Source organism: Aquarana catesbeiana, linkage group LG09 (genome assembly GCF_042186555.1).
Source record: "Aquarana catesbeiana isolate 2022-GZ linkage group LG09, ASM4218655v1, whole genome shotgun sequence".
Lineage (NCBI taxonomy): Eukaryota > Metazoa > Chordata > Amphibia > Anura > Ranidae > Aquarana > Aquarana catesbeiana.
The window spans coordinates 118,645,875-118,658,852 of NC_133332.1; the positions used below are offsets into that span (position 1 = coordinate 118,645,875).

General features: G+C 40.7%; 1 protein-coding gene across 3 annotated transcripts in view; it reads left to right on the forward strand.

Annotated features, from left to right (window-relative positions):
• The window catches only part of HPRT1 (hypoxanthine phosphoribosyltransferase 1), an 85,805-nt gene that overhangs the window by 47,875 nt on the left and 24,952 nt on the right, over positions 1–12,978 (forward strand). For all 3 annotated transcript variants that reach the window (XM_073599186.1, XM_073599183.1, XM_073599185.1), the window contains exons 2-3: positions 8,456–8,562; positions 11,601–11,784. In XM_073599186.1, the coding sequence (XP_073455287.1) occupies positions 8,456–8,562; positions 11,601–11,784 (291 nt within the window). The remainder of the gene's footprint in view (positions 1–8,455; positions 8,563–11,600; positions 11,785–12,978) is intronic.

Below are 12,978 nucleotides of genomic sequence, written 5' to 3' on the forward strand. Positions count from 1 at the left end.
TATGGAAACCTTTTGAAGGTTACATATTTCACAGGCTGTGGCAGTGCCCTTGAGAAAGGTGTTTTTTTTAAATAATTAAAAAAAAAAAAAAGTGTTCAAACAAATTTAGAGGAATGACGATGGTGTCAGAACTGGCTAGCTCAATGCAGAATATTTCAGATTGACGTTTGAAGATTTTGCTGCTGACAGCTGGTTCTAAATGGACCTTTGTGTATGTGTACTTACTGTATGTTGGCTGTACACAGTTTTACATAATTTTTTTTTTTTTTTTTTTTTAATGGACTGGATCAGAATATATCACTTTCCCAGACATGCCTCCTACTTATTATGTATGTTAAAATGGTTGTAAAGTAAAATTTTTTTTTTTTTCTTTTTTACCTTAGTGCATTCTCTTTATTATGTTAAACAATTAGTTCTCCGCCACCTCTCCTACCCCTCCCCTAACCCTGAACACTTACCTGATGGAGGGGGGGGGGTTGCTAACTAGCACTGTATGTGTCTATAAACACACAGCCTGGCTCAGGAATACGTAGACACAGGGGTAGCACCTGTCTTCCCTTTCATCCAAGCCACATTATGACTTCTGTTGTTTTTATGATAATTTTCTTTTAATAGACCCTTTCTTCTTTCTTCTTCTTAGAATCATACTTACCTAGGTGGATGCAGAATCAGTCCCCTGCCGACTCTAACACTGAGAACTGTTAGACCACTAAGGGGGGCGCACCGGCAGTGCAACGGCGGAGCCAATGCACGTGCCTGGCGGCCGCGATGTTCGCCGGGCACCCGCGATCGCTCCTGAGAGACACAGATCGGAGGTCTGTCCATGTAAATGGACAGATCTCCGTTCTGTCAGGAGTGAGGAGACACATCTGTTGTTCATACTAAGTATGAACCGCAATCAGTCTCCACCTTCAGGCTGTCCCATCCCTACCACAGTTAGAATCACTCCCTAGGACACACATTTAACCCCTTGATCGCCCCCTAGTGTTAACCCCTTCCCTGCCAGTGACATTTATACAGTAATCAGTGGCTATTTTTAGCTCTGATCGCTGTATAAATGTTATTTGTCTCAAAAGTTTGGGTTTTCTTTACCAAAAATATGTAGAAGAATACATATTGGCCTAAACTGAGAAATTTTGTTTTTGTTTTTTATATTTGTTTGGGGGATATTTATCATAACAAAAAGTAAAAAATATTGCCTTTCTTTTTTTTTTTTTTTCAAAATTGTCGCTCTTTTTTTGTTTATAGCGCAAAAAAATAAAAATCACAGAGGTGATCAAATGCCACCAAAAGAAAGCTCTATTTGTAGGACATATAATTTTGTTTTGGTACAACTTGGCACGACCGCGCAATTGTCAGTTAAAGCGACACACACAGTGCTGTATCGCAAAAAATGGTCTGGTCAGGAAGGGGGCAAATCCTTACATAGGTGCGGCTGAAAAAAAAAAAACACAAGTCCGACCTATGTGTGTGATTATATGTCAGTATATCCTTGTATGTTGCGGTCGTTCAGGTGTTTATCTAATGGTTTTTTGAAACTATCGATGTCCCCCTGCGAAGACCACCACCCGTGGAAGGGAATTCCACATCCTTGCCGTTCTTACAGTAAAAAACCCTCTATGTAGTTTAAGGTTAAAGCTCTGTGTGTGTGTTTTAATGAGTGGCCACGTGTCCTGTTAAACTCCCTTCCGCAAAAAAGTTTTATCACTATTGTGGGGTCACCAGTATGGTATTTGTAAATTGAAATCCTCTCAAGAGTCTCCAGAGAGAATAAGTTCAGTGCTCGCAACTTTTCTTCATACCTAATGTCCACCAGACCCTTTATTAGTTTTGTTGCCCTTCTTTGTCTTTATCTCTGGAGTTGATCCCTTTTTTAATGCATGCCAATATTCCGTTTGCTTTGTTAGCAGCAGCTTGGCATTGCATGCCATTGCTGAGCCAACTTCTACTAGGACCCCCAGGTGCTTTTCCATCCTAGATTCCCCCCTACTGTATAGATTGCATTCATATTTTTGCCAACCAAATGCATTATTTTACATTTTTCTACATTAAACCTCATTTGCCATGTAGTTACCCACCCCATTATTTGTTCAGATCTTCTTGCAAATTTTCCACACCCTGCAGAGAAGTTATTGCCCTGCTTAGCTTAGTATCGTCCGCAAATGCAGAGATTGAGCCTGCCTGGAAACCTACTATCAGGGAAAGTTACCTGCGATACAAATTAAGGACTGTTTAAATGCAACAGCAGTTCTGAGCTCTGCAAGTCGGGAGCCATTGTGAATACTTCAATTCAACATTACGGAAATTACCCTGGATGCTTTGTAGGATTGTGGTGGAGAGGATATCGTGACCGTGATACCCCATGTAGCGTAACCTTTTGGGGTTGGTGGATCCGGGGAGCCATTGGGAATATCTTAAACCAACAGTACGGAAACCGCCTGAATGCCCTACATGATCGTGGTGGAGAGCTGACCGTGATCGAGATACCCTATGCTGTTTGCCCCTTTTGGGGTTGTTGGATTCGGTGAGTGGGGACCCAAAAGGGGAGCACAAAAGTCACAGAAACCACCTGAGAGCACTTTTGTCACGGTTTTCTCTCGCTAAGAAAATTCCTTGAAACACTGTGTTTGAAGAGTTTACCACTTTAAGGACTAGGACTATTACTAATTGTTAATATTTGTACTAATTAGGGTGAGGTGCAATCACCTGTTCACTGGACTCTGATCACTAATGTGAAAATATTTGGCACTATTTTAGGCAGAGTACAATATATGGTTAGTAAAATTTGTACCGGATAGGTAGAGCACATATTACGTTTTCTATGTTTTGAATTTTTTACGTTTTATGGTTTGGATTATACTCATCTCTTGTGGTGATGTATGGTGCGGACCTATCACAGATGTAGGGGTCTCAGCACACATCCCTTACATATAAGGCATTTTTGTATTTGCACACAATCACTGAAGAGCGCTCTCGTTTAATTAATTTTGTTGTATATATAATTTTTGTTACTAACAGGCACCTTACTAGGTTTATGATTGGGGGATATCCCCTTTGGATATCAGACAACCCCGTTCCCCTCCCTTACACTATCCCTTAACCCCCGTAGGGAGCGCCACACCCCCTTTTATTTATATCCATACTCTGTGGAGGATCCTTAGGGAAACTCCTTTAGGGGGGCTGCATACCTATACGTTTGGTCCTAAGCGCAGCTTCCATACTTAACTACATGCAGAGATTGAACTGTTTGCCCCATCCTCCAGGTCGTTTATTAACAAATTAAATAGGATTGATCCAAGCACAGAACCCTGTGGGGCCCCACTACCCACCCCCCTGACCATTCCGAGTATTCCATTTATCACCACCCTCTGAACTCGCCCTTGTAGCCAGTTTTCAATCCATGTACTCGCCCTATGGTCCATGCCAGCGGACCTTATTTTGTACAGTAAATGTTTATGGGGAACTGTGTCAAATGCTTTTGCAAAATCCAGATACACCATGTCTACGGGCCTTCCTTTATCTAGATAGCAACTCACCTCCTTGTAGAAGGTTAATAGATTGGTTTGGCAAGAATGATTCTTCATGAATCCATGCTGATTACTGCTAATGATACCGTTCTCATTCCTAAAATCTTGTATATAGTCCCTTATCATCCCCTCTAAGAGCTTGCATACTATTGATATTAGGCTAACTGGTCTGTAATTCCCAGGTATGTGTTTTGGGCCCTTTTTAAATATTGGTGCTACATTGGCTTTTCTCCAATCCGCTGGTACCATTCCAGTCAGTAGGCTGTCAGTAAAAATTGGGAACAATGGTCTGGCAATTACTTGACTGAGTCCCCCAAGTACCCTCGAGTGCATGCCATCCGGTCCTGGTGATTTATTAATGTTAAGTTTCCCAAGACTAATTCTAATTCTGTCCTCTGTTAGCCATGAGGGTGGTTCCCGTGATATGTCGAGGATAAACACTGAAGTTTTGGTTACTGAAGCCCCCCGATTCCCTCGTGAAGACTGAGGAGAAGAAGAAATTCAATACCTTCGCCATCTCCCCATCCTTTGTAACCAGATGTCCTTCCTCATTCTTTATGGGGGCCTTCTGGGGCTGAAGTGGTTAAGACAGCCAATAGAGGATTTCATTTTCATCCCTTTCACCCATGGTGGAAGGAAAGTAAATGGCTCAATTCCCCCACCATCACAGTACTAAATATTTACCATACACTTTATGAACTCTAGGGCTTGTATTCACCAACTGCATCACAGCACAAGGGCACCCTGAAAGCTCCCAGTGTTATCCCATTGCCATTGGAGAATTTGTAACAAAAAAAAGAGACATTTGCTTGTTAAGCAGGCTGTAGCAAGACAGCACAGCTTTCAGACTCTGGTTTGTAGTAAAGCAGAATCAGCTGAAATCTGTTTTTATGTTCAACACGTTTTCCTCTGCCTGGGTTTACACAGCACTTGTTGTTGTTCCCCAAACACAGAGCTGTGTGTGTGTGTTTACAGTGTTAGATGGGGTGATCCCAATATGACAGGATGTGTCTACACCAAAATGGCCACCTTTGGAAAACTGCTGGAGATATAGTGAAGAATAAAGTTCAATTTATAGTTCAGGAGGATGTAAACTGTTTTTGTGGTACCCAGCAAGGACACAGAGCAGCTTGGGCATAATATTATTTTCTGGAGACAAAACTCACTGGAAGTTTGTTTCTGCAAAATGGTGCATTTGTTCCCTTTAAACATAGCTGGTTTATGGGCAGTTTGCAACTAAATTGCAGTTACCAACCTGAAGTCATCAGTGTTCAATTCTCTACCATTTTGCATAAGATCAGGCAGTCTGTCTCATCACTGTGAGCTGTTGCAAATGACTGCCAGATGTCTGTTGGTCAGGCTAGTGTCCTCCACCATAAATCAATATTGAGAGGTTTCATTTGCTTTTTATTATTTGCTTGCAGTCTTGAGATTTTTCAGGTAAAGGTGCTTCTAAAGGCAACGATTACTGTGAAGATTGCATTGCTGTCTTACTTCTTAAAATGCTTATTGCTTGGCTTTCTCTGGCTACAGTACTTTCCATGCCACAATCCAGACTGAGCACACAGCAAGTCAAATCAGAACACTGGACCTGTATTGTTATTGGTCAGTCGTTCAGAAAATCGTAATCATTTCATAAGCATGACAATCGGGCAAACAGAAGATCACTAAAGGCAGGCCCCATATTTCTCTCAGGAAGAAGGTAGAGAAGGAAGCGCCACCTGAGTGTAGTATTAAAGACTACTTTGACACAGTATATGGTCACTTTTACAGGAGACAGGAAATAAAAGGCTCATCTGTGTGTTAATGATCCATGGTGAAGTTCTCAGATCAGGATCCGCTTTTCCTGCAGAGATGTAGTGCTGCAAACCGTTGTAGCTCGGCCTAGAGCATATCCTGTGGCCGTCAGGAAGAGGCTGGGGCCGGCGTGGAACACATGTGACGTCACGGGTCACACAATCCCTTCCGGGAGCACTTCCGGAGAAGGACTTCCAAACAAAGAAGCTGGATTGGCTATGCGCTCTGAGCCACAATATCTGTTTAACTCCTGAACTGCCAGATATACTCTTATGGACTAATTGCCTACCTAACAAAACATCCCAACTATTGTGTGCACTCTCGTACTTACGCTTACAGTTACCATTACCTTTTCCCATATTTCTCTTAGTACAGGTTCCCTTTACCCACTTTTTTACCCTTTCTTAACTACCCTCACATCCCACACAGTCTGTCTCTGTGACCTGTATATTAACCCTTTCACCTTCCTTAATATACCTGGTGCACCATTCTCAAGCTCTGTGTTTAACACCCTCAGTGCCAGCTAGGGATCGACCGATTATCGACTTTATTGTAATAACAACCGATGCGGCTCAGCAGCCGCTCGGCTGTTATTACAAGCAGCGGGAGGGGCTTGTCCTGCCTCTCGCCCGTCTCTCCCGTCCCACCAGGTGGCCTGAGAAACCAGCTGGCATGTCTGCCGGCTGGCCAAAGACCTGAACAAAGCTGATGCTTTGTTCGGGTCTCAGATCTAGTAACCCGGAAGCGATGTCATGACATCACTTCTCGGATTACTGACATCTTAAAGGCGCCAGTTTTAAAAATAATATAAAGTATTCAAAAACGCAGATCTTGGCGTTTTTGAATACTTAAAAGTGCAGAGGAGGGGTTTGGGATCTTTCAAACCCCCGATCCCTCCATAAAGAGTACCTGTCACTGCCTAATGTTTACCCACCTTGTGACAGCAATAACAGTGATTTAAAAAAATGTACACTTCTTTTTTTTTTTTTTTTTTTTCTAATGTACAGAATATCGGCCTGAGAGGTGGCCGAAATATCGGTATCGTATCGGCACCAAAAAAAGATAACGATCAATCCCTTGTGTCAGCATGTTTCTTCACTTTCAAAAAATTGTGGAAATAAAATTAGATCACCTTGGGGTGGCTACTTTCCAAAAAAGGGGAATTTCAGGAATGTTCTTACTATTCTGGTTTATTAATACCATTAGGGAAGTAAGAGTTTTTTTTTTTTTTCAAAATGTATTGGTCTTCTTCTTCTTTTTTTTTTTTTTTTTTTTTTTTTTTTTTTTTAAGTAAAAAATACAAACCCCAGTTGTTACCAAAAGAAAGCTTTATCTGTTTCAAAAATGATATAAAACTCATTTGGGTACAGTGTTGCATAACAGAGCATTTATCAGGCAAACCATCACAGCCCTGAAAAATGGTAATGAAGGGGTATTACACGCTGGTAATCAAGTGGTTAAAGTGGACCTTCACACATAGACAACTCTGCAAAATTATAATCTCCCCTCCTTAAAAGAAATATATATATATATATATATATATATATATATATATTATATTTTTTTTTTTTATATATATTTCGATTCTCTTAAAAAAAACTCGATTCACGATTCGAATCAAGTTTTTTTTTTTTTTTTTTTTTTTTTTTTTTTTTTTTTTGGAAACCGCGCCGGTCCTGAGGTGCTGCGGGCATGAACTTTTAGGCGAGGCTTCGGCCTAGTCCGCGGCGTCCGGCCTCGCCTAAAAGTTCATGCCCGCAGCGCCTAAGGACCGGCGCGGTGAAAAAAAAAAAATCTAAAAAAAAATTTTTTTTCTTAGTAGGATAGGGAGCTAGTACCTTTTTCCTGAAGGTGCTTGCTCACACATCCTCAGGATGACGTAGTCCTCAGTCTACCTGCAGCCTCTTGTGATATCACATTGCATATCCCAGGAGGCTTCAGTACAATATCCCTGCAGGCTGTGATTTCATTCATGTACAGCAGGGGGCTGACTGTGAGTGACAGCCTGCTCCTGAATGCACAATGGTGGCACAGAGAAGGGTAAAAATTCAGCAAGTGGTTGCAAAGGAGACTGCGCTAGACTTCATGGGTTGGCAAGTATGTGTTTTCTAAAATTCATCAGATACAGTACTTGTAGTTGACTTTGTTATGTAAAGGTTGAATGAAGTTCCTCTTTAAAGCATAATTCTAACCAGTAGTTGAACTGTAATACCAGTTTTGCCAGCCACCATTGTTTTGAAAACTTCCAGAGGTTGGTATCTGCTCTGCTCCACATAACTAATCTTAGTCTATGAATAAGATTCGTTATCAAAAGGAATATGAAGATAATCTAGTTTTTATGATGACAATTTTCTGGATCAGGCAGAGTATGGAGCAGCTCTGCACGACATCCAATCGGCTTCTACCCTTCTTTTCAAAGCTTGAAAGAACAAGCTGAAGTTAGAAGCTGATTGCCATGCACAGCTGCTACTAATCCTGTCTGCTCCTTAAAGTGATTGTAAAGGCTCACTTTTTTTTTTTTTTTTTTTTTTTTTTTATAACATGTTCTACTTACCTTCACTGTGCAGTTGGTATTGCACAGAGCAGCCCCGATTCTCCTCTTCTCAGGTCCCTCTTTGCTGCTCCTAGTCCCTTCCTCCTTTGAGTGCCCCTCAGCCAGCAGCTTGTTACAGGTTGTCACCCAAGCTAAGTCAGAGCTCTTTGTATCCATTCAGACACGGAGCCCCGATCTGGCCCTGCCCCCTCTCTCCCCCGATAGGCTGACTGACTTTGACAGCTGTGGGAACCAATAGCGCCGCTGCTCTGTCTCAGCCAATCAAGAGCAGTGTACTGGATGGCTGAGGAGATCATGGACATTGCTGGAGAGAGGAGGAGGTCAGGTAGGTAATTTGGGGGGCTGCTACACACAGAAGGTTTTTTTATCTTAATGCATGACTCCTTTAAGTTCTGTTGATTCTCAGAGGGGGTTGTAAAGCCTGTTAAATGTTCTATGAATCCTATCCATACATCCTAGAATTACGCATGCTTTGCATAGGTTGTGGTTGCTGATTTGGGGTATTTGCTTTTCACAGAACATGACCATTATTTCATGTGTTTAGAAGTTTGCTTATTCAAATCCGTTTCCTTTCCAGCTTGCTGACGATGAGCAAGGATATGACCTTGACCTGTTCTGTATTCCAAAGCATTATGCAGCTGACCTTGAGAAGGTATACATTCCTCATGGCCTAATAATGGACAGGTGGGTCTACTTCTTTTTTTTTTTTTTTCTGTAGCTTTGGACACAGGGAAAGGTTAGAACCTCTTTTGAGTTTTTTAACAGACATTAAAGGATCACTAAACCCAAGAACAAAATGTTCTTGTTTGCCATTTGTGCTTCTTTGTTGTGTCACCTGGTCACTCAGGCTTTCCTTGGAGACTACAAATGGCTGATTAAATACATCCGTCTTAAAAAATGCAATGTATTTTATAGATGGAGAGCATGCATGTAGACGGGATGTGGGCAGGGTACACAGTGCTTTAGCAAACTAAATGTCATTCAGGCTTCATTCACACGTGTGCGACTTTGGCCATTAAAGCAACTTCAGTAATTTTTTCAACTTTCCATCTATTAAATCCTCTGCCCTTGTTTTAACTTTGGATAGTAAAACATTTTTTTTCTGCCAGTGAATACCTTATACAGTCCACTTCCTGTTTCTTGTCTGTAAAAAAAGCCTAGGCTTATGACATTGTGCATCTCTCTCTCTCTCTCGAGAGAGAGAGAGAGAGAGAGAGAAAAGATGGGATGAGTCATAAGAGTGCCAATGAGAGCTTCAGAGCTGGAGGTGTGTGTCTGTGTAAAATCCAGGAAGTGAACAGGCAGCAGCTTCAGTTGCCCACAGTTAAAATGGATGCAGCCAGACTCAGTGGAGGGAGATTTCTGCAGCATATTTGGCAAGTACAGAATCACAGTATATATAAAATAATATGCAAAGTGGTTGGAGGGAAGCATCAGCATGGCAAAGAGGTTTTTATTACAAGTTATGTGAGCAGACTGCAGTTCCTCTTTAAAATCGCAGCCTATTCTTTTCAATGGCACCTGTTCAAATCAGTGTGACTTAAAGTTGTAGCAACTTTGAAAAGGTGCCTGCACTACTTTGATGCAACTTTGGTCCATAGAATGTAAAGTCATGTGAATGGAGCCTTAGTCAGCTTTACATCTACTTCAAGAAAATATTGTGATTATTACAAATGGTGGTGACTTGTTTCTATTGATGCCGAACAAGCCGCCAGACGCTTCTATTTTTGCACATTAGCTTGATCGCTCTCTCTCATTTTTTTTTTTTTTTTTTTTTTTTTTTTTTTTACAATAAATGATTTTGAAGCATTGTTTGTAAATCATGCTTCTTTGTTAAGCACATCGTATGCCTGCAACATAATAAACAGCACTGATAGGAATAAAAAAAGGAGTATAAAGAATAAATTCACCACTTAATCGCAAGGTTGCACCTACTGAAGTGACTAACTTTAAAAACACACTTTTTTACCTTACAGTATAGTGTTATACTGTATTTATTGGCGTATAACACTCACTTTTTCACCATGAAAATTGGGTGCAAATAGCGTGTGCGTGTTATACACCAATACTTCATTTTTAGCTGCCTCGGAGGGGGCAGGCAGGGGGGGCGGGACGAGCATCATCAAATTACATACAGTGAGAATTTCCTGTTTACTTGGCGGCCTCTGTAATAGGAAGTCCGTTCTCCTGGGCCGCCATTGGACCACTGTTCTGTCTATCATAGGAGATTCTCACTGTATGTAATCTGTCAGCGCTCGTCCCGCCCCCCTCTCTGTCCCCTCTAGGCTGCAGATGGACATCGATCAGGCTGCACTGATGGTAATATGGCAATGGCGAGGCTGCTGCATTGATGGCAATGGTGAGGCTGCATTGATGGCACTTGTGAGGGGGCAGGTACGCATTGATCAGGCTGCATTGATGGCAATGGTGAGGCTGCATTGATGGCACTTGTGAGGGGGCAGGTACGCATTGATCAGGCTGCATTGATGGCAATGGTGAGGCTGCAGATGGGCACTGACCCTTATTTTGCTTAAAAGTTCCTCATTTAAAATTTTCGTTTTTTTCCTGAAACTTCCCTCTTAAAATGAATGTGCGTGTTATACGTCGATAAATACGGTACTTAGTTAAAAAATTAAAATCGGAAGATAACTTTTTTTTTGTTTTTTTTTTTTGTTTTTTTTTTAACCGTGTTAATATTAAAAGATCGAGATACAAAGGATATTTTTTACACAATCCTGGTGCCCCAACCCCTGTGCCTGCCACAATGTCTTTGGCTGTGCCAGCTGCCTGGAGTGCTGGCACAACCAGACTTGGCCACCAGGGAGACCAAGCTAAATGTCAGAGGTCATTTGTACAGGGCTTGCCTTGCAGAAGCAGCAGCTGTTTGTTTTCCTTTCTTCGTGAGGACTAGTTGAGTCCACTTGCTGCACACTCATTGTGGCAAGGTCTTGTGACTGTTTCGGTCTGGGATTTACAACTGATATAGGAAGCACTGACAGTTCTGCCCAGTCAATGGACAGGAAGTGTTACAGGGCAGTAGGAGAATTAAAAGAAAATAAGTTAATGTAAGTTTATTCGATTACTTCTAAAGCCACACAAACACTTCTGTTCTGCTTGTTGCCTTTAAAAGGCAGCCTGTTAATTTTGAATAGACTTTCTAGGCAGCACAGTGCACAAAAAAGCATTGGTCTGCTATTCAAAATTAATGACACCTACCACGTCCAGTTGTTTGTTTCTTTTCATTGCAGTAATATGTGTTGCCACAATACATACATAGTTATGAAATTATCCTTAAACTACTCTCTATATTGGGAACTAGTAAGCCACAGTAAAGTGGTAAAATGCATGTTATTTGCACAGTATTCTTGCGATGTGTGGTACATGATCATTAATTTTGAGTATGACATTTGTTCTCTAGTGGGTTTTTGCAGTGATTCTCTTCCATTTTTATTGGTGCATCGCTGTTCGTTTTCCAGGTTTTTGTATAGTACATAACTCTCTTCACACCTCTAAAATCAGAAATCTATGTGCTTTAGATGCTGTAAAAATGCTTGTTGTGAATGGGCCTATTATTATTATTATTATTATTATTATTATTATTATTTTTATTTTTTGGCTTTTTCTATTGAGTGTTTTGTATTATTTTTGCCTGTTTCCAGTGACTGGAAAAGAACTAGAACAATGTAAATTTAATGGATTGTGTTGTGTGTCTTTTGGTGTAGGACTGAACGGTTAGCGCGAGACATCATGAAAGACATGGGAGGTCATCATATAGTCGCACTTTGTGTCTTGAAAGGCGGGTATAAGTTTTTTGCTGATCTACTGGACTATATCAAGGCACTGAATCGAAACAGTGACCGATCAATCCCCATGACTGTAGACTTTATCAGGTTGAAAAGTTACTGTGTAAGTATATTCTTTGTGCTAATTACTGCCACCTAGTGAGTGAAAAATTAAATTGCAATCCAACTTGTTTTGAAGTAAGAGTTAATCAGCAGGCATAGGTACAGCTGAGAATTTAAGAGGAAGTAAACCACTGCCTTTTTTTTTTTTTTTTTTTCTAACCTGCAAAGTAAAGGAATAATGTGCTAGTATGCATCGCATACTAGCAAGTTATCTGAAACTTACCTGCAAACAAAGCCTTCCACCGATGTGTTGTCAACTCTGGAGGGCGCATCCATATTCACCAGTCTTCCGTGTGAACTGGAGCCGCCGGTGACAGCACGGGCAGCCATTCCTTTAGAGTGCATACGCCGCTCATATACAGTAAATGGTGCACATTTAGGAGATATTTACAGTACCTATAGGTAAGCATTATTATAGACTTACCTAAAGGTTCAAATAATCGATGGAAGTTTACTTCCACTTTAATAAAGTGCTGACCCATTTTAAAAACTTTTAGCATTAATCATAAAAAAAGTTCTGCTATCTTATCAGAATTGAAAAAAATGTAAAATGGGGATTGTGTACCAGTGGACAATTATTTCCCCCCACATCTTGACCTCCAGAAGGTTTACCCTCCTTCATGACCAGGCCACTTTTTGCAATACGACACTGCATTAATTTAACTGACAATGCACAGTCATGCAACGCTGTACCCAAATAAGTTGTATTTTTTTTCCCACAAATAGAGCTTCCTTTTGGTGGTATTTGATGACCACTGCTTTTTTTTTTTTTTTTTTTTTTTTTTCTGCGATATAAACGAAAAAAGGCTGACTGTTTTGAAAGATGATAAAACAATATTTTTTACTTTCTGCTATAAAACATATCCAATAAAAAAAAGTAAAAAATCAAATTTCAAGCCAATATGTATTCTGCTACGTGTTTTTTGTAATTGTAATCCAAATAAGCGCATACTGATTGGTTTACACAAACATTATAGCGTCTACAAAGTATGGGATATATAGTGAAATTTTTATTTTTTTACTATTAATGGCAGCGATTTATAACGCGACTGCAATATTGTGGCAGACAATCGGACACTGACAATTTGCGGGAACCAGGGACACAAATACAGTGATAAGTGCTAAAAATATGCACTGTCCCTGTACTAATGACACTGTCTGGGAAGGGGGTTAAACATCTAGGGCGATCAAAGGG